Source organism: Mirounga leonina, unplaced genomic scaffold (genome assembly GCF_011800145.1).
Source record: "Mirounga leonina isolate KUSES-001 unplaced genomic scaffold, KU_Mleo_1.0 Mir_488, whole genome shotgun sequence".
Lineage (NCBI taxonomy): Eukaryota > Metazoa > Chordata > Mammalia > Carnivora > Phocidae > Mirounga > Mirounga leonina.
Genome location: NW_023270777.1, coordinates 2427390 through 2453483, shown reverse-complemented (window position 1 = coordinate 2453483; position 26094 = coordinate 2427390). Strand labels below are relative to the sequence as shown.

General features: G+C 51.2%; 1 protein-coding gene across 1 annotated transcript in view; it reads right to left on the bottom strand.

Annotated features, from left to right (window-relative positions):
- The window catches only part of DNAH2 (dynein axonemal heavy chain 2), an 80887-nt gene extending 58699 nt beyond the window's left edge, over positions 1-22188 (bottom strand). The window contains exons 1-11 of the mRNA XM_034989515.1: positions 22020-22188; positions 19404-19465; positions 17619-17789; positions 9616-9844; positions 8962-9072; positions 8558-8796; positions 7347-7538; positions 5684-5889; positions 5146-5275; positions 4778-4960; positions 3863-4077 (exon numbers count right to left, since the gene is read on the bottom strand). Coding sequence (XP_034845406.1) covers positions 3863-4077; positions 4778-4960; positions 5146-5275; positions 5684-5889; positions 7347-7538; positions 8558-8796; positions 8962-9072; positions 9616-9844; positions 17619-17789; positions 19404-19465; positions 22020-22188 — 1907 coding nt within the window. The remainder of the gene's footprint in view (positions 1-3862; positions 4078-4777; positions 4961-5145; positions 5276-5683; positions 5890-7346; positions 7539-8557; positions 8797-8961; positions 9073-9615; positions 9845-17618; positions 17790-19403; positions 19466-22019) is intronic.
- Between the last annotated feature and the right edge of the window lie 3906 nt (positions 22189-26094).

Below are 26094 nucleotides of genomic sequence, written 5' to 3'. Positions count from 1 at the left end.
TGCTTCTCCCTCTGACCCTCCCCCCTCTCATGTGCTCTCTCTCTCTCATTCTCTCTGTCTCAAATAAATAAATAAAATCTTTAAAAAAAAAAAAATCTCCTTAAAAAAGCAAATCAGCCCGGGAAATTATTTCGTAAGATATTTCCTCATTGATCCTCAGAGCCGTGGTCAGGCCACAGAGGCAGGAAAGTGAAGTCAGCTGAGTTTAGGGCTGATAGCCCGGAATGAACCGACCCCATAGAGAATGTCCTATATGGTTGGGGAAGAGAAGGAATTGCAGGCCCTACACACAGAAAACCGACAGGCGGCCCCGTGTCCACCCTCCTGCCCTGCACAGATGGTGTAGGACGCAGGGACGACATCTGGAACATGTTCGAGTTACGTGCGATCGGTGAAGCCGGTCTGGCCGTGAAACGTGGTAAAAGCCCATTTGGACTTCAGAGCTCAAATGTTTGGGATATAAGGTGGGATGAGAAAGCCCCTTGTGAGATAAAATAGGCTCTGTTAGGGCCCAGAAGGCTGCGAACTCGGGGGGGAGTCAGGTGATTCTGAGAACACTCAGGACACTTGAAAAGCATGCTTATTTGGAGATCTTATCTGGACCCTTGAGCACAAAAGGGTGAGCCTGATACAGTCATCTGCACCTCTGCGGTAAGGTGTTGGAGAAGAGCGGAAACGGTCTTGGATTTCTTTACTGGCTTGATGCGCCCGGACTTTTCGTCCTTCCCTAGAATCATGTTGTTGTTGTTGTCTTTCCCCCCATACATAATTTGCTGGGTTGAGGCAGCTTTATCTTAAAACCACAAAGATGTAAAGCACTTACAACAGATCCCTCCAGTAAACGACTGCCCAGGGACAGAAACACTCCTCTCTGGGAGAAGCGTTCTAGCCATTATTTGGGTTTCGGTTAAACCCAGGCCATAAATACCTGGCCCAAAGTTGCCTTGTTGGCCCTGCTGTAAAGATTACGCAACGGGTGCTTCAGATAAGTATCTCACGTGCTCCTTGAAGGGAGACCGTCACAGCAGACTGGCAAGTTTTCTCCTAAGCCTCTCCGGCCTCGATGGGCATCCCGCTGGAACATCAGGCAACCGCACCACGGTGGGGGGATGGGCACAAGGTACAGGGAGCCCACTCGAAATCCTCCACCCGGTACGGAACATCCAGAAGCCTTGCAGAAATCGTGCAACAACTTTAAGTCCGTCAATCCTGAGCTGACTGAGTCACAGTATACATTATAGGATGCTAGACGCCACGGGGAACAACCACATACTTCTCCCCGTACAGAATGGAACCCCCCCCCACCACCATGCGTGTTGTTAACCTTAAAAAAAAAAAGCAAGTTGCAAAAAACCCCGTTTACAATGTGATCCTATTTTGTGTGAAGTGTGTATTTTGGATCACCTGGTAATCGAGATTACCTCCAGGGAGCGGGGCTGGGTGCTGGGTTTTCACTGTTTCCTGTATATATTGCCACATAAATTTTGTTTTTTACAGTGAGCAGGCACTATTTTTATAATTTAAAAATACCCACTGAAGATTTAAAAAAAAAAAAAATCGAAGAAAAACAAATGTATGAAGTGTGGGGGGTGGGGTGGGTAAAAGAGAGTGGGGAAAAAGAAATAGACCAAACCACTAAGCATGGTTATCTTTGGGGAGACTTTTTTCTCTTTCACTTTCTTGCATTTTGCAAATTTTCTAAAATTGTCAATACTTTTATAATGGGAAAATTAATCATTTTGAAAACACTTTGGATGCACGGTGTATATGGTATGCTACTATTTGTATAAAGACCGTTTATGGGGCGCCTGGGTGGCTCAGTTCGTTAAGCGGCTGCCTTCGGCTCAGGTCATGATCCTGGAGTCCCGGGATCGAGTCCCGCATCGGGCTCCCTGCTCGGCGGGGAATCTGCTTCTCCCTCTGACCCTCCTCCCTCTCGTGCTCTCTCTCATTCTCATTCTTTATGTAGCTATCCACTCTTATTGCTGGAATGTGTTCCCCAAGAAACTAGCGACACAGACTCTTTAGAGAGAAACTGAGTCACGGGGATACAGCAGTGGAGTCGGACTGTTCCTTCTCTACCCTGGTGTAAATATTGAGTTTTGTAACATGGACCTTATATCGCCCCTTGTAAAAGGTTAAACTGTTTTAAACACTACACCTATTACTTTTGAAAATGATAATAAAATAACATTTACAAAAGGATATCTCCTTGCTAAATCTGCTTTGAATGTCCTGTGTTCGCAAAGCTTCCTGAAGCAGTTCTTTTGAAGGGAAAATCATGTTTGTGGATTGTTGGCTCTTCGTGAGGACTTCCACATATGCCATCTCGCCTCGTGACAAGCACAGAATAGGATTTTTTGATAGATAAGGATAAGGAGATTCCGAGGAATTGGGCGGCCCGCCCGAGGTCACAGCTCACGCTGACCCCAGGGTTCAGACTCTGCCCCGAGGACTGGGAGGAGGCAGAGCCCCCAGCCCGCCCGGGCGGCTTATGGTGACGCGTCTTCACCTCTTGCTCAACCTTTGTCTTCTCTCATACTTAAAAAGGTAAACACAGATCACTGGTGCTACCACAATTGTGCTATTTGGATACAACCCTTTGATTCCAGGGAAAAAGGCAACTGCCGGGCTGTGCACGGTCATATCGGTATTACTGCAAGTGCGTCCGTCCGTCCGTCCGTCCGCCCGTGCGGGCGTCACTCCAAGCACAGCGCCTTTGGGAGCACCCAGCTTGACGGGATGATGTGTCTTGCAGATTCAACCCCGTTATCCACTCGCAAATGTCCCCGCGAGGGTAATACCGGCCTCGTCCCCTGTCGCCTCAAAACCAGAGCGTTGACTTACGGAGCCGTTGTTCTATGGGGCCGCTTGGCCATACCTCAAAAACCCATGGGCCTTCTCAGGGCCGCTCTCCAACACCCCTGCCTGGCCGAGGACAGGTCTCCCGCCTCCAACGTCTCTGTCCTTCTCACGAAGGCCTCTCCTCCCCTGACACACGGCACGGCTCCTCCACCCCGTCCCTCCGCGGGGCGGGGTGTGTCCTCACCCCCTGGTGCCTCCTGTGCCCTGGCCTCCGTCTGCCCCCCAGGCCCTGCCTAGCAAAGCCCCTCGTGCCCGGGCCCAGCAGATCAGGACAGCCTAGGAGTCGAAGCCAACGCAAGGAGCCACAGCCCAGGAGCCAGGAGGCAGCTGATGACAACGGGGAGCCAAAAGCAATCAAGTGGAAAGTGATTTCCTTCCAATTAAGAAAAACTGTCACCAGACGGTTTGCAATCTCTGTAGACAGATGTCTTACAGAGCTCCTTCCTTAGTGTTCTCTTCTGCATCTCACAGGCCTCCGGGCCTCGGGGCCTCAGGCTCCCCCGCAGAGCAGCCGTGGGCAGGGGCTTTGCCATCCACCCGTCCGCTTTGCCTACCTCGGTTCCCAGCACCGGGAAGGCTCTCGCGGTGGAAATACATGAATCACTCACACTGTAAATGATGGGAACCTGAAACTGTCCTGACTGGAAGGCTGTAGGGGGCAGAGAGCATGACCCGCCAGCCCCAGCGGTCGTCCCCGCCCCCCCCACAAGCCCACACCTTCGCCGGTGGCCCTGGTGACTTAGCTGGGCCGCCATGGCCATCTAGTGGCAGAACACCTACATCACCGGATCAGTGGGTTACTGGGGGCTGCCTGTTTTCGATGGGTTATTTTGGAGAATAAACGGTAGAGCAAAGGCAGGTGGTGCTAGTCCCCGAATTACAGCATAAGAGAGAGTTCCAAACCAGAACAGCGCGTGGAACCGAGAGACGGGAGTCACGCTCTGGGGAGAGCTGGGGACGCGCACAGCAGGGCAAGGAGTCAGACTGGGTCTCGTACTTGTCAAAGTTGACATCCAGCATGCCCGCCTTCTCCTGGCTGATTCGTAACAGTGGCGTGTCCAGCCGCCGGATACAGTCCTTGTCCAGCGTTAACGTCCAGTCTTGGAAGGTTTTTCGAACCAGTTCATCGATGGCCTGAACCATCTGCTGATAGGTGTGCATGCTCTCCTCTCCCGTTCCAATGTGGGGCAGGAAGTGAGCACTGGACAGACACTGAGGGGGAGGGGCAATGGCTGGCCGGAGCCCACGAGCCACCATCCCCCACAGTACGGGCTCCCACACCGCGCACCCACCAGGCGTGCGGCTTGCTAGGGAGGCCCAGTCTGACCGCTCAGGGGGAACGTGGAGCCACACAGCAGGGTGAGAGGAGGAGACCAGGGCACGAGAGAAAGGGAGTCAGCAGCGTGAAGGGGGAAGCACAGAGATTCAGCTTAGCAGAAGTTGGCAAAGGTGAGGATTTAAGAGGTACGAGGTAGAAAACCAGTATGAGCCCTTCGTCACCATGGTCCTCGCTCAGCGATCGGGAAGATGCCTTATTCTCACCCAGAACCAATTACATGATGGCAGGCACCTCGGTAGCCTTCAACCTACATTCCCCAAAAGCCCTTCGAGAGGCGTTTTTCCTGTTTCTTTGTGCCGGTTCTTTTAGGAGGACAGGGCCCTCTAAAGGCCTGTCCAGCTTCTGGGATGCTGACCCTATTCCTCCCACGCTCCCCCCCCACCTTGATGGGAAATGCCTGCAATGACCCATGTCCGCCAACTGCATCAGAAGCCATGGCCACCTCACTGACCGGCACGAAGACTCTCTGGGCAAACTCCCTGGACGGGGCCCCCACCCCTGCCAGCACGAGGCACAGCCTGTGAACTCCACCGGCACCCTGAGAACAAGTTTTGGGAAAGGCCAGGCGCTCACGTTCATGACCCTGTCAATGCGGTGCCGCAGGATCCGCATCCAGTGGGCCTGTCCCGAGTACTGGGCCATGTAGGGCTCCAGGTATGACCATTTCTTGTTCACCTCACGGTTCACCAGGGCCAGCTCGCTATTGAACAGCATATAGAGATCCACGGCCTTCTTGTCGTAGGTTCGCTTGATGGCCTAATGAAGGGAAAGAACCTGACAACGGGGCCTGGAGGTCCGGCTTCCTTCCCTCCCATGACTCCTGCGAAGGAGAAGCGAGGGGAGCAGAGGGAAGGGAGGACTTGGGGAAGGGCATGAGTGCAGTTGGGACTGGAGGAAGCACAGGAGGGAGCAGGGGGAGGGGGAAGGGCGGGGGGCGGCACCTCCCGCGTGGCAAGCCTGTGGAAGGTGTCCAGCAGCAACACGCCCTGCTCCACGTCTCGGACTAACTCGAAGGCGGAGGTGATCAGGTTCTGAGTCATCACCTCCAGGTCTTTGACTCCAGTGCGAAACCTGCACCATTAGAGAAGCGTGGGGCCGGGCAGGCACTGTCGCGGCCCGGAGGATGCCCCCCGAGTAGGAACCCCGGGTGCCGAGGGCGCCCCCGCCCCCCGCCAGGCACGCAGTGCCTTACGCACGCGCGTTCATCGTTTCTTCCCCAAAACGACACAGTGAGACGGATTCCCTGGCTTTGTTAGATGAGGAAACAGGCTCTAACGGGTGGAACGACGTGCCCCGAGTCATCTGTCCAGTACGCGGCACAGCGGGGGCTCCAGCCCGGACCCTGCCTCTGAGCAGCGGCTCCTCCCCACCCCTGACCTGTCTCCTCCACGAGGGACTTTGGACGCGTCGGGCCCCTCCTCCTGCACTCGCCTCCCCGCCTCCCTCCCCTGCGCCTCTGCCGTGGAGGGACCCCCTCACCTGTTGTAGTCCTCGTGCCAAGAGGTGTTCTTGACGTCCAGGATGCCCCCGCGAACAGCCCGCAGCGTATGGAGATTCTTATGAAAGATGTCCTCGATCTCCAGCAAGTTGCGCGTGATCTGGGGCCCTTGGGCACCGAAGAAGCGAGGCAGCGGAGCCTGCTTGCCGTCCTCCCAGCGGGCAAAATGGTACTGGCAGTCGCATACCTGAAATGAAGTCCGCGTGAGGGGGCCTCCTGCTCCCTCTCCTGATCACGTCGGGCCTGCATGCTCAGGCTTGGCTGAAAATGTCCAAAACGCGAGGGAGGACCCGCCAGAGGCAAGGAGCTCCTGGGATGAGCTCTGGCCGTGGAAGGAATGGCGAGACACCACAGGGCCGTGGTAAGAGGCAACAGTCTAAGAGAGCGGGACCAGCAGCAGGGGAAGAGCGGGAAGCCGCCTGCTGAGCCTCTGCGCCTCCCACCCGCCCGGGGCCGAGCCCCCTGTGACTCTCCTCTTGCTCCCTGACCATCTGCCCACCTCAATGAGGTCCTTGCAACGCTGCACAAAGGCGTCCACCTGGGCAAATATGCTGGTCTGGTCGAGCACCCAGCCCCGACTCGAGAACCTGTGTTCGGAGAAAGAGGGACCGAATCCAAATGTAGGGCCGCTGGCTATCGGCCTGCCCATGCAAAGCTAGAACCAGGAGTCCTGGGGGGCCTGAGAAAAGGAGACCCCAAGAAGCAGTTCTCCTGCACAACTGAGGAAGAAAGGCAAGATGAGGAGAACCAGAGAGGAGACAAAGCATCTCCGTTCTGGAAGGAGGTTTGTACACAATGGAATTTCAGACCTTCAGGCCAAGAGAGAAGGAGTGAAGCAGGAAGGATTCCTGGAATCAGGGAGGACAGTTATGAGGGTAAGGAGAACCCAGGGTCAGGAGCTAGGATAGCTGTATCCAGAGAGGAAACTGGGACCAGGTCTAGGAAAAGGGAATCTGTAGGCTTTTAAAAAGTGCAAGCGAAAGGGGTCACCTCCGCCCTCAGGAGGAACAGGGGGTAACAGACGGAGACGGCGGGGGACCACGTCGTACTGGGTATGCATCTGCACGGCCCATAGGTAGTGATCTTTCCAGGCCTGACAGCAGGCAATGCAGCCCTGCAGGTCCTCCTTGCTGGAAGTGACATGGCCCTCAAAGATGCGGTCCAGAGAGATGGCGTGGCAGCACAGGCGAATGATCTCGTTGCTCATCTGCAGGAGGGGCCGACAGCCTCAGGTCTCAGCCTCCCAGGCTTGATTTGGCTCCCGATACCCAGCTGACACGGGCCGGGGGGAAACCTTCGGGGTTCTACCTGCACCCCTCAATTCAGCTCAGCTCACTTCCCAGCGAGTGCTCAGCCTGGGGTCCATCCTTCCTGCCTCCCCCGCCACGCTCCACGGACTCCCCTTCTCAAAGCCCTTCTTCCCCCTTTGGCTACTCTATCAGGAAGCAAGCTGTCCGGCCCAGGCCCCAACCCAGAGCACTCAAGGGCTGAAGAAGCAGGCAGAAGCCCATGGTCTCTGTCTGACCCCCGGGGCCACTCCTCACTGCCTTCCACCACATGCTTCCTGCTGAGTGAAGGCCCCGGTCTCCACCAAATCAGCACGCCCCCTCCACCCCGCCCCATCCCAGCCCGGCAGACACATACCTTTCGGAAGAGGGAGGTCAGTCTCTCCCGAGTGTTGTAGTGGGGAGAGTTGACCCAGATGATGCGGATGAGACTGATCAACTTGGGGAGCTTACTGGAGATGTCCTTAGGCCGCATGTAGGCCAATTCCTGGTAGGGCTCCTTCAGGATTGACAAAAACGTCAGGTTTGACTGTGCTTGACGAGAACCATCCTGGCGGTGAAGAAAGACCCAGAGTAGACTTGTCCATCAGAGAGAACCAGTTTAAAGCAAGCACTGTCTACCCATGGGGAAGCACACCCTGAGCTGCCTCTCTCAAAACCTCGTACCAAGCATCTCAGGTCTCTGTGGGCCCTCAGGACAGGAGTTACCAGCTATCTGCTCTCATTTATATGCTAGTGCCTAGCACAGTGTCCTTGAGACTCTTCTCATGGTGAGTCCGTCCTCACCACTAGACCAGGAGTCCCCAGCTCGGGCTTTATGTGCACTCCTCCAGTTTCCCCAGCTGGATTCAGAACCCCGCACAAGGTCGGTACTCACCAGCTGTTGATCAGCTGACTCAACAGCGCCCCCACTCACACCGCCCCGCCCCCTCCCCGCCATTTCACCCAGCGCCCTTCACCACCCTGTTCTCAACCAGGCTTCTAGACTTGTCCACCTAGCTGTGGCTCAGTTCCCTCACCACCGAGCTCAAAATCCCACCTGGGGAGAGAAGTCCTCCACATCCATATACCACAGATCACCCTGCCTTTCTGGGTGTCCCCAGCGCTAACATAATCAGCTTGTCATACTTTATTGAATTTATTTTTTATGTGTTTATTGAATTTATTCAATATGTGTTTTATTATGTGTTTTATTGAATTTATTTTTTATGTGTTTATCTTGCAATTCTCTTGGCTGAAGCCTATGGGTTCCTCTTTGACCCCGTATCATCTAGTGATCCTGTTTTGTATAAGCCTGGTTTTCTGAGCTGGATTATAGGGGTTGGGCTCATGGCAGGTACTCCATGTATATCTGTCAACTAACTGGAGTCCCCCTAACTAAACTACAAGCTCCCTCGGACCCTGTGTCCTACCACGTTTGTACTGTCCAAGTGCAAGTCCAAACACTGGGGGGGATCGATCTTTGCTCTTGAGGATTACACTGGCTCCCTCCACTTAGTACCCAACTAACGACTGTCCAACCACTATCCACCCTCTGCTGAGCCTCCATCCTTGGGGCCACTCACAAACCTGGATCTGCTGGGCCAGTTTCATAAAGGGCGCCAAGTAGGAGGACTTGGCAAGTCGCAGGATGGATTCAATGTGCTTCACTCCCTGCTTCACCAGCTGCTTACTGATGCCAGACAGGTCCATGCATCGGTTGCGCCAGAACTCAATCTCCTCCAGAGGACCTAAATTTTCTCCTGTCTCCACAGACTCCTGGGCACTGAGCACCTCCTTTATCTGCCGGGTCCAGTGGATCATGGAGGCTGCCGGGGAGAGTACAAAACCTCTTGCACTTCTCTATGCTGCTCCCCAGTTGTGTCCTTCCCTCTACCACCTACATAGCCCTCCTCACCCAGCTCCTTTCTCTGCATCTCGCCCTCTCCTCTCCCCTAGGACCCCCCAACACACTGGCAATGCCAGCCACTCACTCTCCAGCCGCTGTACCAGCTCTTTGTCCTTAACCACCACCTCGGGCGCCATGTTCATGGCCTCTGCAGGAATGTAGAGAACGGTGTGCCCCTCCAGTTTGTACCGAGTATCTAAGGAAAGGAGAGGACCGTGGAAGTTCACAGAGGAGGATGAGTTTATGCCAGCCCAGTTGTAATCACGGTTGATGATCTGGGGCCCAGCTAATATGGTGGATTTCAGGAGAACAGGCAAAAGAAACGATGATTCAGCTTTTTTTTTTTTTTTTTTTTTTTTGGCTATCAAGAGGAAAAATGCCAGAAGGCAAGAGGGAAACCCCCACTGAGGTAAAATAAGGTCAAAGATCTGCACCACACCCTCAACACTCTCTGGTATGATATATGCACTCCCCCTGCCATTTCCCCTTACCCCACATGTACTCTTGGAAATATCCAACTCTATGTTTGAGCAGGTCTGGTCAACCTTCTACAGCAGAAAACCGTATCTGCATTGGAAGGCAAATTCTGTTCCCTGATCCACTCCTTCAACAAGCCCGTACGGGGACCTGCTCCGTGCCAGGCTGCACAGGCACCGGGATGAATCTCCCACCTGCCTCATTCACGCTACTGTCAGTGCGGTACCAGAGAGAAGCCAGGTACTCGAGGCTTTCTGCTCACCTGTCAGGCAGGCCAGGAATCTGTGCAGATGAGAAGCAAAATGATTCCGAATACTCTCTGGCCAGGTTGTGTTTGTAAAGATCTGAGGGGCAAAGACACCACTGAGGAGCCGGAGCAGGGCCGGGATGTAGGAACCCCGCACAGTCCCAAACTGCACAGTTGCCTCAAAGTTCTCCGGGGTGATGGGAACTGGTGCACAGCGAATGAAGTAGACAATCTGGTTCTGGGTCTGCGTGGAAGAGAGTGGACCCGAGATCAGTCTCCAAACCCAGCATGATACCCAACGGGATCTGAGGTGCCAATCATGAAAGTCTGGCTGGGTTCTTCGTCACATTCCCTTAGCCTATCCTGATCCTACACCAAATGGGGTGCAAGGTGCTTCCTGCTTCTTTCAGGGACATAACAGAGTCCACACCCAGACCCACGGGGAGGAAATGCAGAGAGCATGCCTTGAAGGTAGGGACTGTGGATTCTGTCCAATTTGACTCCAGAACCGAGCACGGTTGACTGGGACATATTAGATGCTCAATAAATGTTGGACGGATTGGATGGAAGGAAAAGGATAAAATGGAGGCAGCCCTTTTGGCTACAGGAAAAGTGGGAAGGAGAAAGAATGGAAGTAAGAGGTAACTGTCTAGGGTCTCCCATTTCAGCTGTATACACCTGTTGCCCAATTTTTCATTTACCCTTCAGTTTTGTTTCTGGTGAGTTTGTGTGGCTGTTACTGTTGTTTACATTCAGAAATGGTATAACCTTCATGTTATCACCTTAAAGTTTCTGACTTCTACATGCCTGGAAAGGCCATTCCTCCCTAAGATCAGATTCACCTTTCATGTGTGCATGCTCTTGTACCTACTCTTTATAATTTATGTAATTTTAAAAACTGGAAATAAAGCACAAAGAAGAAATTAATAATCCCCCATCTTTCCACTACCCAGAGTTAAATTTTGGCATTTCAAGTATATTTTTTTTAAAAGCTTAACACCATTATTTTTGTTAAAATGATATACATATGTAATACCATATGATTTTACTCATATGTGGTATTTAAGAAACAAAACAAACGAGCAAAGGGAAAAGAGAGAGAGAGAAACCAAGAAACAGACTCTTGGGGCACCTGGCTGGCTCAGTCAGAAGAGCAGGCAACTCTTGGCCTCGGGGTCATGAGTTCAAGCCTCACACTGTGTGTAGAGATTATTCAAAAATAAAATCTTTAAAGCCTAATCATTTAAAAATGAAGCCTTATCATTTAAAAAAATGACATACAGGTGTTAATTATAAATAACTGAAGAAGAGTACGGAGATAAAAGCTAAACTGTCATCTAAAATTCCACCACTCAGACATTAATGCTGTTAACATTAGAGAAAATGTCATTCCAGACATCTTTCTATAGACTGACACGTACAGAACAAATCAGTTATAACTTATTGCAAAATAGGATCATGCTATTTTTGATTAAAAGTGTTAGATTTAATTTTACTTGGATTTAATAGAATAAAAAGACTCCGGTGTGAATAAAACACAGACATCACTGAGCTTCAATAAGTGTTTCTTCACCTGAGAGACTTCTTTCCGAAAGACCCCTTTCTAAAGTCATATGAGATTATTAACAATATTGAGGTTCAGGGGCAACTGGGTGGCTCAGTCGGTGGAGCATCCAACCCTTGGTTTCGGCTCAGGTCATGATCTCAGGGTCGTGAGATCGAGCCCCGTATTGGGGTCTGCATTCATCTGAGATTCTGCTTCTTTCCCTCTGCCCCTCCCCCTACTCGCACCCTCTAAATAAGTAAATAAATAAATAAATAAAACCTTTAAAATTTTTTTGAGGTTCATTTTCCACTACCTCTCAACGTGAAGCCCTAGTGACTCCGCTTTGAGAAATAAGGACACTGGCACCTCATACCCCCTCTCTTGCTCAGCCCTGCTCAGTGTTTGTTATACTATTATGTTTACACCCTCCAGGCTGGTGGAATTTGTGTTCACGGCATAACCATAACGCCAGTGGTTATTTATTATTACTTTTTATTTAAATGAACTGAATGCTCATAGATTCTCTATTCCTGAGTTTTGGGGGTTTTTTTTTAAGATTTTATTTACTTATTTAACAGAACACAAGCAGAGGGAGCAGCAGAGGGAGAGGGAGAAGCAGACTCCCCACTGAGCAGGGAGCCCGATGCGGGGCTCGATCCCAGGACCCTGAGATCATGACCTGAGCCGAAGGCAGACGCTTAACCGACTGTGAGCCACCCAGGTGCCCCAATTCCTGAGTTCTTTATTTGGTTCATTTCTTTTTTTTTTTTTTTTTAAGATTTTAGTTTTAAGTAATCTCTCCGCCCAACGTGGGGCTCGAACTCACAACCCTGAGATGAAGAATCACACAATCTTCCAACTGAGCCAGTCAACCTTTTTGGTTCATGTCTTAACGGAATAGATTTCCACTGATGATTTTATTTTTGTTTTATAGAGCAGTGTTCTTTCAAGATTGAAAAGGACTATGCATTTGTTGCCTTTGTATTTGACCATCCCGACTGGAAATAAAACACTTGGGGCACTCTGCCCTTCCTGGAGAACTCTGTGAAGGTGTTCTTCTGGGTGATTGGAGAAGCCCGCCACCAGCCTAATGTCTCCTCTCGGTAGACGATTTGCTTTTTTGGCTAGAGGGCTAAGTAATTCTTCCCCAAATTTTTATTTTGAAACCAATTCCAACTCATAGAAAAATTGCAAGGAAAGTGCAGTGAACAACATACCCTTCATCTAGATTCACTGATTGTTCACATTTTGCCCCATTTCTGCTCAAGGGCACTCCCTTACTCTCTCCTTCTCCCAGCTGAGCCATTTGAGAGTGAGCAATGGATGTCACGTGACGCTGCACCCTTAAATACTTCAGTATACAGCCCCCAAAAATGAGGATCTTCTCCAATATACCCAACACTGTAATTACCACACTCAGAAAATTAAACTTCATATAATACTTTATACAATACACAATACTCAACTTTCCCCAGTGGTCCAAATCATCTGATTGTTTCCTCATTATTTGATTCAAGCTGAATATTCTTGGCAGGAATGCCACATCGGTGATGTTCCTAAAGAATTAATTTCCTTGGAGTTTATAGCTTACCTAAGACGTGTGTTGGCATTAAGCATCGCAAAACAAATTTTGTGGGCGAAAGTACCTTCTTTCAAGTCCCAGATTCAGTTCCTTCTGTGGGTCAGGGAAATCCTTTGTATTTTACCTCTTAATTTACACTGCTTCATTCGTTGGCACTCTATATTAGCTCACCCTGTCCTATTAACTTTTCTTTAATTATGTTGTCATTGGCTTTCTCTTCTTCATGCGCTGTAATTATCTCAAGCCTCTCTTCCACGGCAACTCACATTTGCAGCAATAGCTAGTCAGCTCCTTGCTGTTTCTAACCTACGAGTTTTGGAACGTGCGGCTCTATTTCCTAAGATCTGCAATCTCCCTTTTATCTCTTTCTCATGTGGCATCATTTCGTCTCTCCGTGTTTTAAAAATTGAATTCATGCTCTTAGTGAGTTGTGCTGGAACATGATGCTGTTGTGAGGAGTCTCCTTCTGCTCTGCTGTTCTCCTTTGCATGCTTTGTTCCACGTTTTTCCCTCGATGTAATGCGCTTGCAGTTGCCATGCAATTTCTGTCCTCATGCTTGAGCAGCTCCGTGAATTCGTCCTTTCTGCTCTGACGTCCTGTGGGTGACTCCTTGATGTCCCGCTGTGAGAGCCCAGTTTCTTCTCCCCCACCCCCCGAAGTGAGAGGGAAAGGGTTGGGTATTTTTATGTTCTGTTCACTTTTCTCTAGCCTAAGAGAATTGTATGAGAGGATGGGCAGGTGGTTCAGGCTCATTTCAGACAGTGTAAAATCTTTGGTAAAACACCTGGGCTCTTTCTCCCTTTTCAGATTTTGTTCAAACCCCAACTAAAGTTCCCCATCTTGCTGGGGGTCCACCATTCCCGTGGGGGGAGGATGGTTTCTTAAACTCAGTACATAGACCTTTCATTGGTCACCCACTTTTTAAGTTAATTAGATTATGCTTCTTTCCTTCTTTACTCTTGGGTGTTTCTTCTTCTTTCTTCTTTCTTCTTTCTTCTTCTTCTCCTTCTCCTTCTCCTTCTTCTTCTGGTTTTATTTTTTGCCCATTTTATCAAGAATAATAATTTTTGGGGATGCCTGGGTGGCTCAGTCGGTTAAGCGTCTGCCTTCAGCTCAGGTCATGATCCCGGGGTCCTGGAATCAAGTCCCCCATCAGGCTCCCTGCTGAGTGGGGAGTCTGCTTCCCCCTCTCCCTCTGCCTGCCGCTCCCCCTGCTTTGTTCTCTCTCTCTCCGACAAATAAATAAATAAAATCTTTTTTAAAAAAAAGAGTAATAATTTTTTAAGGAAGTTTCAATTGGCCATCTTAACCCAAAAGCATACAATGAAGTCTGTGATCTTATTTAGAGTATATTTCAGCATAGCAAATAAATTTTCTTCAGCTTCACTAAGGCATAATTGACAAATAAAAAACTATATATTTAAGGTGTACAACTGGATGTTTTGATATACATTATACATTGTGAAAGGATAACCACAATCAAGCTAATTAATATATCCAGCATCTCACAAGGTACCTTTTTTTTTTTTCGTGTGTGTGTGTGCAGCGAGAATACTTAAGATCTAGTCTTTTGGGCGCCTGGGTGGCTCAGTCGTTAAGCGTCTGCCTTCGGCTCAGGTCATGATCCCGGGGTCCTGGGATCGAGTCCCACATCGGGCTCCCTGCTCGGCAGGGAGTCTGCTTCTCTCTCTGACCCTCCCTCCTCTCATGCTCTCGGTCTCTCATTCTTTCTCTCAAATAAATAAATAAAATCTTTAAAAAAAAAAAAAAGATCTAGTCTTTTAGCAAATGTCATGTATACCACATGGGATTAATAACTATAACTTCCATGCAGTATAGATCTCCAGAACCATTCCTCTTGCCTAATGAAACTTTGTACCCTCCCCACCCAGTTTTATTGAGATATAATTGACCTATAACACTGTTTAAGGTGCACGACATGATTTATGTATTTATTGCAAAGTGATTGCCACAATAAGTTTACTCAATATCCATCACCCCACACAGTTACAATTTTCTTTGTCTCATTGTGAGAACTTTTAAGATCTACTGCTTTAGCAACTTTCAAATACACAATGCAATATTAACTATAGTCACCATGTTGTACATTATATCCCCAGAACTTATTTATCTTAAAACTGGAAGTTTGTACCTTTTGACCACTTTCACTCATTTTCGCTACCTCCCCACCCCCCCCCTCGCTTTGGCAACCACCAATCTGTTCTGTTTCCATGAGTTAGCATGGTTTTCCCCAGATTCCACATGTAAGTGAGATCATACAGCATTTGTCTTTCTCTTATTTCACCTAGCACAATGCCCTCACGTTCCATCCAGTTTGCTGCAAATGGCAGGATTCTTCTCTTTGTCATTGAATAATATTCCACTGTGTGTGTATAGAATTTTCTTCATCCTTTCATCCATCGATGGACACTTAGGCTGTTCCCATATCCTGGCTATTGTAAATAATGCTGCAATGAACATGGGATACAGATATCTTTTTGAGATAGTGGTTTCATTTCCTTTGGACATATACCCAGAAGTGGATTGCTGGATCATATGGTAGTTCTATTTTTAATTTTTTGAGGAACATCCACACCGTTTTCCATGGCGGCGGCACCAACTTAACGTTCCCACCAAGAGTGCGCGAGGGGTCCCCCTTTTCCACATCTTCACCAACATTTGTTATCTCTTGTCTTTTTGATGATAGCCATTCTAACAGGTGTGAGATGGGACCTGTGATTTTGATTTGCATTTCCCCAATTAGTGATTTGGAGTACCTTTTCAAATACCTATTTGTCATTTGTATGTCTTCTTTGGAAAAATGCCTCTTCAATCCCTCTGCTCATTTTTTTGATCAGATTGTTTGTTCTTTTTGCTACTGAGTTGTAGGAGTTCTTTACATATTTTGGATATGAACCTCGTCTCAGAGCCACGATTTGTACGTATTTTCTCCCATGCCTTACGTCGCCTTTCCATTTTGTTGATGGAAGGAGCCCTGCTGTGCAGAAGCTTTTTGATTTGATGTGGTCCCACTTGCTTAGTTTTGCTTGGTTGCCTTTGCTCTTGGTGTCAGAAACTTCGCACCCTCTGAGCAACATCTCCCTGTTTCCCCCTCCTCCCAGCTAAGTAGATTTTTAAAGTATTCCGTATTTCTCAATCCTATTCGTTGAATAATCCATTCTTCCCCACAGATTTTTAAATGGAATTTTTATAGAAAATGCTTACATAGGGGCGCCTGGGTGGCTCAGTCGTTAAGCGTCTGCCTTCGGCTCAGGTCATGATTCCAGGGTCCTGGGATCGAGCCCCGCATCGGGCTCCCCGCTCCGCGGGAAGCCTGCTTCTCCCTCTCCCACTCCCCCTGCTTGTGTTCCCTCTCTCGCTGTGTCTCTCTCTGTCAAATAAATAAATAAAATCTTAAAAAAAAAAAAGAAAGAAAGAAAATGCTTACATATATGTGCCTGTGTTTTGTGTCTTTAATGTTGTATATGTGACGTATATTCCTGGCCCAGTACAATTCTGTTTTGTTTTATTTTACTTTATTTTTACATAGGCTCCATGCCCAACACAGGGCTTGAACTCATGACCCGGAGATGGAGAGTCACACGTTTCACTGACTGAGTCTGCCAGGCGCCCCAACTCTGTTTTAATCACTACAGTTAAATATGAGATTTTCATATTCACAGCTCTCCTTCAGTGCTTTCCTTCTTCATTGTGTTCTTTGCTATTTTCATGCATTTTTCCAGATACGTCTTAAAATCTTTACACAAGCGATCTAGGGACTGTGGCACTTTGATTGGAGTTGTGTTGAAATGGTGCATTTGTTTAGATGGAATGATCTTTATAATTAAGATTCCCACTTAGAAACAGGATATGGCTCACTGTGTAGTCAGATCTTCTGACATGGCCTGCAGCACAGTTGTTTTCTTTCATATAAATCCTACACATTTTGCAAATTTTTGTTCCTTTCATGAATGAGGTCTTTTTTCTTCTTCCATGTCGTCTTATAGCTGACGATTGGGTATGTGCAGGAAAAAGCCGCCGTCTGTTTTTGCTCTTGTTTAATCTGGAACATTTCACCAATTGCGTCACCGTACGGGGCCGCGTTCATGTTCATTATCATTTCACTTTTTGTACATGTGCTGACAATAAAAGCAAAGCAAAAGCCTTTCTCTTCTCCAATATTTTATTTCGAAGATATCAAACAGGTAGAAAAGTTACAAGGATTTTACAATAACGACCTATACACCTGCCGCCCAGAGGCTACCACTAACGTGGTACTCTACCTGTCCTTGCACGTTCTCCCTACCCGTGGTTTACTCTTCGCTAATGCATCTTCCACATTGTTGAAACAGGCACCGACCTCATCCGTGAAGGCCTTCGCTAGCTCCCCCTGGGCCCGAGGCCGAACTGTCCAGCCTAACAGACAAGGCCCTCCACAAGCTGCCCCCCACCCACCTTTTCAGGATCACTTCCCAAAGCTCTTCTTTGCGTACGAAGTGTTCTCTACCAGCACGGCTCTTACCCAGACCCGATGAAATCCTATTTCCCTTTCATCTCCACCTGAAATAGCACCTCCATCGCCGAGCCCTGCCAGCCTTCCATGGCTGTAGCAGTTGCCCCTATCAAGCTCCTATAAAGCTCTGGCCATGGCATCATAACATACTATAAATATTCTGTATATGTCTGTCTTCCCCACTAGACCATGAGATCACCAAAAGCGAAAGCCCACCTCGTTCCTCTCTGTATCCCACTGCTGAGCGGGGTTCCTGACACACCATGAGGCTCAACAGACCTTGGGTCCAGGAGATAAGACTCCAAGATGACTGAGATACACCAAACCCTCAGCTCCCTGGCAGACCGCCTTGGAGTCTGGAGAGCAGAGTACCCACCTGTACAGACATGCCCAGATCTAGCTTCAGCCCCATACAGGGGTCAATGAAGATGGTGAGGATGAGCTCCGAAGGGTCCTGGGCAAAGTGTTCCAGAATGGCATCATGCTCCGCTGTCCAGACGGCATCCGCTAGTCCTGTCAGCACAGCTCGGGACAGGAAAAGGGGCTTCTACAGAAGGAGAGCAGAGAGCCGAAGCAGGTACAGCTGTTAGGATGAGTCATTTCTCCCATTCACAAGTGCGCGTGAGGACATGGGAGACGAGAAGTCAGAAGGGTCCGGAATGGTGAAGAGAAGGCTGAGGATGAACTGAGTGATAGGTTTCAAGCTTCTGAAGAAACAAGACAATGAGATTCCCTTGCTTCTACAAGTAAAACGAGAATAGATCACTAGATGAAAAGTGGGGGATATTATCTTCCCAAGATATCTCCTTTATGCCTGTGGTTGTAAAAACGCATCGTCAAGCAATCCTCAACCTCAAAGTAAAACTAAGTCAAGGGAACCTGTAGGATATTAGCCTAAACCAAGCAACCAGGAGCAAAGATGGCAAGCCAGGAAAAGGATAAGGCTGCAGCCTCCCCGGGGTACTGAAGTAATAGGAGATATCCAGTGAAAGCCAATTGGCATAGCAGAAAGGAAGAAGGGAGGGGAAAAGACAAGACTGGGAAACACCAAAGAACACATCAATTAGATGAAAAATAAATTGTGCTCGCTTTGGCAGCACATATACTAAAATTGGATGAAAAATAAATTATAACTGGTGACTCTAAAAAAACTCATCCGTAGAACTCCACTAAATAATTCAGGAAACTTGGGGCACCTGGCTGGCTCAATCTGAGGAACGTGTGACTCTTGATCTCAGGGTCGTGAGTTCAAGCCCCACGTTGGGTGTAGAGATTACTAAAGAAAATAAATACGCTTTAAATATTTAAGGAAATTAGGGGCGCCTGGGTGGCTCAGTCGTTAAGTGTCTGCCTTCGGCTCAGGTCATGATCCCAGGATCCTGGGATCGAGCCCCGCGTCAGGCTCCCTGCTCCACGGGAAGCCTTCTTCTCCCTCTCCCACTCCCCCTGCTTGTGCTCCCTCTCTCGCTGTGTCTCTTTCTCTGTCAAATAAATAAATAAAAATCTTTAATAAATAAATAAATATTCAAGGAAACTAGAAGACATGAAGAGGAACATGGGGAGTCACTCTGTCCTTCTCCCAGTTCTCCTGGAAGATAAAGAGTCTCTTTCACTTAAAGTTTCCAAATCAAGAAAACTCAGTGCTCTAAGATCTCTCTCATACAAAGATGTCGATGAGCCTATGAAGAAAACACAACGACGCCAGGAAAAGAATGCACAAAAGGACATGAACAGGCGCGTCACCTCATAGAAATCAGAAAGTGAAAATATGAAAAAATGTCCAATTTCACTTGAAATCAAACAAATACAAATAAAAATAGCAAAGATGGAGCATTTATTGCTACGCTGCTCACACGCAGGCCTGGAAAGCGCTAGCTGCTAGCGTGAGGCCTGAACGTGCCACTCCTCTGGAAAACAGCTGGGCGTCACACACCAAGCTTGTCCCAGCCTGACTCAAGGTGGGGACACAAGGAAGCGACAGCTACGAGACCTGTCCCTCACTTAAAGCTGTCTCCTGGGGGCGTGGGGGACAGGGACCGGATTTGTGGTGAGCAGGCTCCCAGTAGATAGAAGAGAATTCATCGCACGCCATTGTACAACTAACCCTCGGATTCACCGGTTATTGGGGAAGAATGTTTGTCTCGGGGAAACCCTAACTCACCACATCCACCTCGGGCTCCGGTAATTCTTCCTTCTCTACTTCGGGTTCCTTCAGTGGTGGCTCTGGGAAGAAGAAAAATTCCAAGATGAAGTCGTTCCTTCAAAACTTAAACACAGAGTCACCCTATGACCCAGAGTCACCACATGACCCCACCATATTCCGCTTCCAGGCGGATCCCCGAGAGAACTGGAGGTGGGGACTCCAACAGACACTCAGAGCACCCATGTTCACGGAAGCACGATTCACAGCAGCCAAAAGGAGGAAACTCAAGTATCCATCAACAAATGACGTGATCCACAAACTGCAGGGGAATATGATTCAGCGCCTGGGTGGCTCAGTCTTTAAGCGTCTGCCTTCGGCTCAGGTCATGATCCCAGGGTCCTGGGATCGAGCCCCGCATTGGGCTCCCTGCTCAGCAGGAAGCCTGCTTCTCCCTCTCCCACTCCCCCTGCTTGCGTTCATCCTCTCACTATCTCTCTCTCTCTGTCAAATAAAGAAATAAAAATAAAAAGGAACAGAGGTTGGCCACCTTGCCACACCAGGGAGGAACCAGTCACGAAAGACCGCACGCTGTATGAATCCATTTACAAGAAATGTCGAGAATCAGCAAATCCACAGAGACAGAAAGTGGATTGTTAGTTATCAGGATCTGTGGGGGTGTGGCTGCTAAAAAAAACTAGGCTCTGATGCAAGTAAAGATATAGGGTCATCCAGGGGCGCCTAGGTGGCTTATTCGGTTAAGTATCTGACTCTTGATTTCCACTCAGGTTCCTGGGATCGAGCCCGAGTTAGGTTCCCTGCTCAGCGGGGAGTCTGCTCCTCCCTCTGCCTCCGCCTGCCCCCTGCTTGTGTTCGAGCTCGCTCACTCTAATAAATAAAATCTTTTTTTTTTAAGTGTTTTCAAATTACAAATATGGAATTATAAACCTGTCCTTCCTTCTTTTCTTAATGGGAATTGAGGAAGGCTTAAGGAAGCAAAGGTTGTTAATACAGACCTCCAAAGGGTGTCTGCCCTTTTACCCATCTTTACCAAGAAGCATCTTAGGCCCTTCTTCGACCCAGCATCTGCTATAACAAAATACCACAGACTGGGCGGCTTATAAACACCAGAAACTTATTTCTCATGCTTCTGAAGGCTGGAAGTCCTAGATCACGATGCCAACCTGGTCACTTCTTCTGGGTCACGGACTTCTCATGGTGTCCTCACATGGAAGAACCGGGCAAGGGATCTCTCTGGAACCACTTTCCTAAGGCACTTATCGCATCCATGACATGTTTTAAGCCCTCTCATGATTTAAGCACCTCTCAAAGGCCCCACCTACTAATCCCATCACATTGGGCATTAGGATTTCAACACCAAGTTGGGGGGGGGGGTGGCACACAAACATTCAGACCATAGCAGGGCCCCCTGTCTCCAGCGGGACAGGCCTCAATCCCTCCCCAACTCCAAAGGTGACAGGGATTACCGTGTGTTTCGGGGCTGCTCTGGAGGCCCAGAGCCTCTCTGAGCCTCCGTTGGGGTTATGTGTCTCTACGTCAAACAATAAAAAGGCTTAGAGCTCAGGGAGGCCTAGATTCTTTGAATGTGCTGGTCAGTGCTTTCACCTAGAATCTCCTTCCCTTCCCACACTGGAGGGTTCTCCAAACTGAACCTCGCCGCCTCTCCTGCTCCCTCCCTCTATTCCCGGTACCCAGCCTCTGGGAGCCAGTCCCACTTGAAATGCTTCCGAGAGAACTCAGAAGGAAACATGTTGCATATTTCTAACGTCTGGATCCTAGGGACCCCGTGTACCCTGGACCCTTCTCCCACACCCATGTTTAATCTCCCCGCTTTTAATATCAAAAGGAGATTCCATTTCTCTCCATCTTGACAGGCTGCCAGCAGGGTAAAGAAGCCCCATGGAAAAGAGGAGGGCTATGCTTAGTTCATAGTCATATCTGCACTGTCCAGTGCTCTAAGGGACAGCCCAGGGACAGCGACAGCCACCCAAAACCTTCTAACCCACAGGGCCGGAGTCCCTCGATCAAAGCCACGGGAGGCAGACTCTTTAAACTCTTTTCTCCCCTCGCCCCCCCACCCCGATGTAGACATCAGGCTGCTTTTCTCGTGGCCCTGGACCTGAACCTCCTGAGTCGACCGAGGCCCCTGCCAAAATGAAGGCAGAACTACGAGAGCTTGAAACAGATGGGAGAAAGCATCCGTCAGGCTTAGGATTCAAAGGGTGGCAAAGCAGGCTGAGTCTCCATGGTGATGGGCTTAATGGGAGAAAAACATTATTTGTTTTGCCACCCAGGGTGAAAATGGGAAAAAGGAAGAGATCAAACCCTCTTCGGTGTGGTAGGAGCAACCGGGAACACTCGAAGTCAGGAGAAAGAGGCGAAGATAATGGACTGGCTAGCGAGCTCTTGGTGCATTGGTGGGGGGATGGGGGGGGCGGATAGGAAGACAGAAAGAACAGGTATGAGGCTGGCCAGGAGGAAAACACAGAAGGACGACCCCAGCAGCAGGCCTTAGATTCCACTGAACCCCCAGCTTATAACCCAGGAGCAACAGCCCTCAGACCCTCTTTAAATACAAACATTCTGCCTCCAAGCTCCTCCCCAGCAGGTACCCACCAGGCTCCTCTTTGAGGGGCTCAGGCTCCAGCTCAGGCTCGTCAGAGGACAGGGGGTTCTCCGCAGGCTGCGAGGCCAGCTCCGCCTGACCAGCTCTCCTGCGGGCGCCTCCGCGGCTGGCACTTCCCCGGACACTCACTTTCCTCCTCTTCTCCGCTTTGCTGGACATGGTGCGGGCAGGACCTGTAGACATGCGAGCAGCTGGGGGTCCACCACAAGAGCCACCCTCACCCCGCCCCCCAGGATACTCAGTCCCCTCTGAATGCACGAACTGAGACCCCACTCCGTATCATACTCTCATCTGGGGATACCCACACCCTGCGCCATGAACCACAAGGGGCCTTGCAGAGCTCACTCCCTTCCCTGGGGAATCCCACTTTCTTCAGTGTATTGGGTCAAAAAAATCAAAGCCAGTCCCTTAAGGCTTTAGGAATGAACGAAAGTTGAAGAGGGTAGCCTCTAACAGACACCCGCTAAGGAGGACTTAGGAACCCCTCTCTCTGCCCAGAAGTGTCAGAACGGAAAAAACCTACCAAGCTGAGGGGTGGTTACACACACCTCAACCACCTTACCCCTCAGGGCCATGGGTGAGTGAGAGAAGGCCCAGGGAAGGGAAGACTGTCCCCAGGTTCCCCACCCTTGTCTCTGTGTCAAGTCAATGAAACACCCCAAGATGATTTTCCTATGTAGCTCCTTTCCTCCCAGCTTACTAATAACCCCCCCAAGAGGGGAGGGGGGCATGGAAAATTCTCCTCCTACCCACACTAAAATGTTCAACCTCCTTAAGCAAAGAAAAACCATATTTGTGACATGTCTCTCTAGCTTTTCATTGTTGGTGGTCTGGGGGGCGGGGAGGTAGGAACCCTGTTTTGTGTGTACTGAAAAGGTCTCTTAGGGCGCCTGGGTGGCTCAGATGGTTAAGCGTCTGCCTTCGGCTCAGGTCATGATCTCAGGGTCCTGGGATGGAGTCCCGCATCGGGCTCCCTGCTCCTTGGGAGCCTGCTTCTCCCTCTGCCTTTCTCTCTCACTCTGTCTCTCATGAATAAAAAAATAAAAAAAATGGGGCGCCTGGGTGGCTCAGTTGGTTAAGCGACTGCCTTCGGCTCAGGTCATGATCCTGGAGTCCCGGGATCGAGTCCCACATCGAGTCCCACATCGGGCTCCCTGCTCAGCGGGGGGTCTGCTTCTCCCTCTGACCCTCCTCCCTCTCATGCTCTCTGTCTCTCATTCTCTCTCTCTCAAATAAATAAATAAAATCTTTAAAAATAAATAAATAAAATTTAAAAAATTAAAAAATAAAAATAAATAAAAAAATAAAGGTCTCTTAGTATAGTTGACTGAGTAATGAAGATGAAGATCATCCCACTCCTCATGCCCTGAGAACAGACTGGGAGAAGCAAGGAGAAAAGCAGGAAAGTCACCCAAGGTGGAATTTCGCATTGCGTCTCGGGCCTTCCCAGGCCTCGCCCAGGAAAGCAGGAGCATGTCCGGCCGGCTTTGGGAGTCGCAGGGGCAATGCGGGGCTGCGTCCCGCTCAAGCCTGACAGCCACCTGTGGCTCTCCCCCCGCGTCCCCACGGGCTGCCCCAGGCATTGATCACAGGTGATGAGATGCAGACTTGAAGGATGTGTACTTCGCTCCAAGGAAAAAGGTTCCATCGGGCCAAAGCATCGATAAAACCAACTGCAGCAGCGCTGCGGGTCTCCAGAGAAGCGTCGGGCTGTGCTCCCCTGCCTCCGGGTCGGGGCCCCAGGGGCGTTCGCGGGCCAGGCTGGGGGCACCCTCCCCACGGCGGGCCCCGGGGGGGCTGCTCTGCCAGCCTGGGGACCCGGCCTGGCCTCGAGCGGGCTCCCAGGAGGCAAACTTGCCTACAACGGTCACAACCGCCCCACCCCGCGCCGCGGCGTCTCGACCCCTACCGCCCCTTCTTGTCCCCCGCCCGCCCTCCGCCCCCTCCACCCCGGCCCCTTCTCCCCGAAGCTTCCCACGGCTCCCCTCCTCCGCTCTGCCCCCGCCACACACCTCACGCCGCCGACCCTGTCCACCCCGGGCCGGCCGGCCGGCCACTCCAGCGGGAAAGTGCCCCGCGAGCCCCGCTCCCGCCCGCGCCTGCACGCGTCGCCAAGGCAACCCCGCGCCTGGGGGCGGGGCGAGCGGCCCGGGCGCGAGCCCGCGAGCCCGGCCTCCACGGCGCAGGCGCGGGCGCGGGGCAGCCGCGCTCCGCCGCCCGGCCGCCCGACTCGGCCCGCGTGCGCCCCGCGGGGACCCGCGGCCAGAAGGGCCGGCCCCCCGCGGGCGGGCCCCCGAGTCCGGCAGGCCGGCGGGGGCCGGGTGTGGTCCGAGGACGCGCCGGGGGGGCCGGGGCTGAGGGCACGAGCCGCCCCCCCCCCGCCCCCGCGGGACCCCGGAAGGGCCGGGGAGCCCCCGCGCGCGACCCCGCGCCCGGGTCTGCGGGCTCGCTCCCGCACGCGTCCGGCAGGTGGCGCCCGGCGTCCCGCCTGCGGGGCTGCTCGGCGCTCAGGAAGGCGCTCCAGGATTTCGAGGCAGCCGTGGCTGCGGCCGGGGCCGGGGGAAAAACCGGGGCTGGAGCAGCCGAGCCCTGCCGCTCGTTTGCCTCGCCTGCGCTCGGACCGGGGTCTGGGAGCGCCGGGCCGCGCGGGCGGGGGAGGGCAGGCAAGAACGGAACTGGAATTTGGGGAACCTGGAGGCTGGCTCTGGGACGCGTCGCCCGTTTGGGGGGAACGGGAGGCGGGGACTCCCTGGGGAAGGTGACCGGGCCGGGGAGGGGCTCGGCTCTCGGTGAGAACAAAGGCTGAGTCCTGGGGGGGCGGGAGAGGTGGGGGGGCAGACCTCAGCTGGGGCTAGGGGGCGCTGCGGGCCCGGGGCCGCGGACGGGGCGCCTGGAGCCCTGGGCTCTGCGGTGGCGGGAGAAGCTGGAGCGAGGAAGCGAGTCAGGGGGATGGGAAGGCACCCTCCCTGCTTCCATCAATAGTGCCTAATTAAGACAAAGCCAGCGGCGAGCCCACTGATTACATTTCCATGACGAGCTGCATTGATGACATTTTCTTTGCTGGATGAGGAGGGGGAGAAGTTGGCATCTCCGTTCCCCCTTTTTCCGGTTGGTGTTCACACCTGACGGGCCTCGTTATGCACCACAAGGCTCTGCTGTCTCGGGGACTCGCGAAGGGCCCTTGGGTTCACCCACACCCAACCCTGACCTCACCGTCCCAGCTGTCCTGAGTTCCAGAATTGACCCGCCCCCCCCCCGCCCCCTTATCCTTAAGGTAGACGTCTGGGTCTTGATTTGGGGCCTCCTGCCCAGGCCAAAGTCCTTCTGCTGAAGAAAAGGGTTGGAGTTGTGAGGGGCCCTGCCACGCCCCAAACCAGCTGCACAGCAAGTGGGGGCCAAGTGGGTGATCCTCTAACCAAATAGGCGGTGGGTGGCAGAGAGAGGACATGATTGGTCCGATCCCCCAGGGAGAAGTCCCAAAGGAGTGAAGATTTGAAGGGAGGCATGGGGCGGGGAGCCTTAGAAACTGGGCTCATGGCTCCCACAGGAAAGGAAGGTTGTGTAGACCCCATTTCTCTTCTGACTGCCCCCCCCACCCTTGGCTGTGCGGAGGGATCCCAGCCCCCTACATTATGCTAAATAGGTAATCAAACATCTCGCTTTGCTAATTACTGCTCAATCGGATTAAACGCTGCTGAAGCTCATCAACAGAGGTGGAGGTAGGGGGAAGGGCTGAGGGGGAGCCAACCAGAGCTGCGGTGGGAGTCTTGTCCCCAGGGGCTCCAGGGGCCAGCCAGGGCACCAAGAGCAATACCCCCCAAAGGGAAGGGACAGAAGAGGTGTACCCGTAAGTAAGCCCCTTACCCTTACTGCATCCCCCAGCCTCAAGCCTTTCCCTCCTCCCAGACCTTCATTACCCTCAGAACCCAGGCATCCGGCCATTCCCACAGCTCCCCACTCACAGCCCTGTCCCAGATTTAATAAGTTCTGTTCTCTCACTGTCAATATTGGATGTCTCAGAGCGATCTCCACGGAGAGAGGGGGACTCTTCCCTTGCTTCCCCCC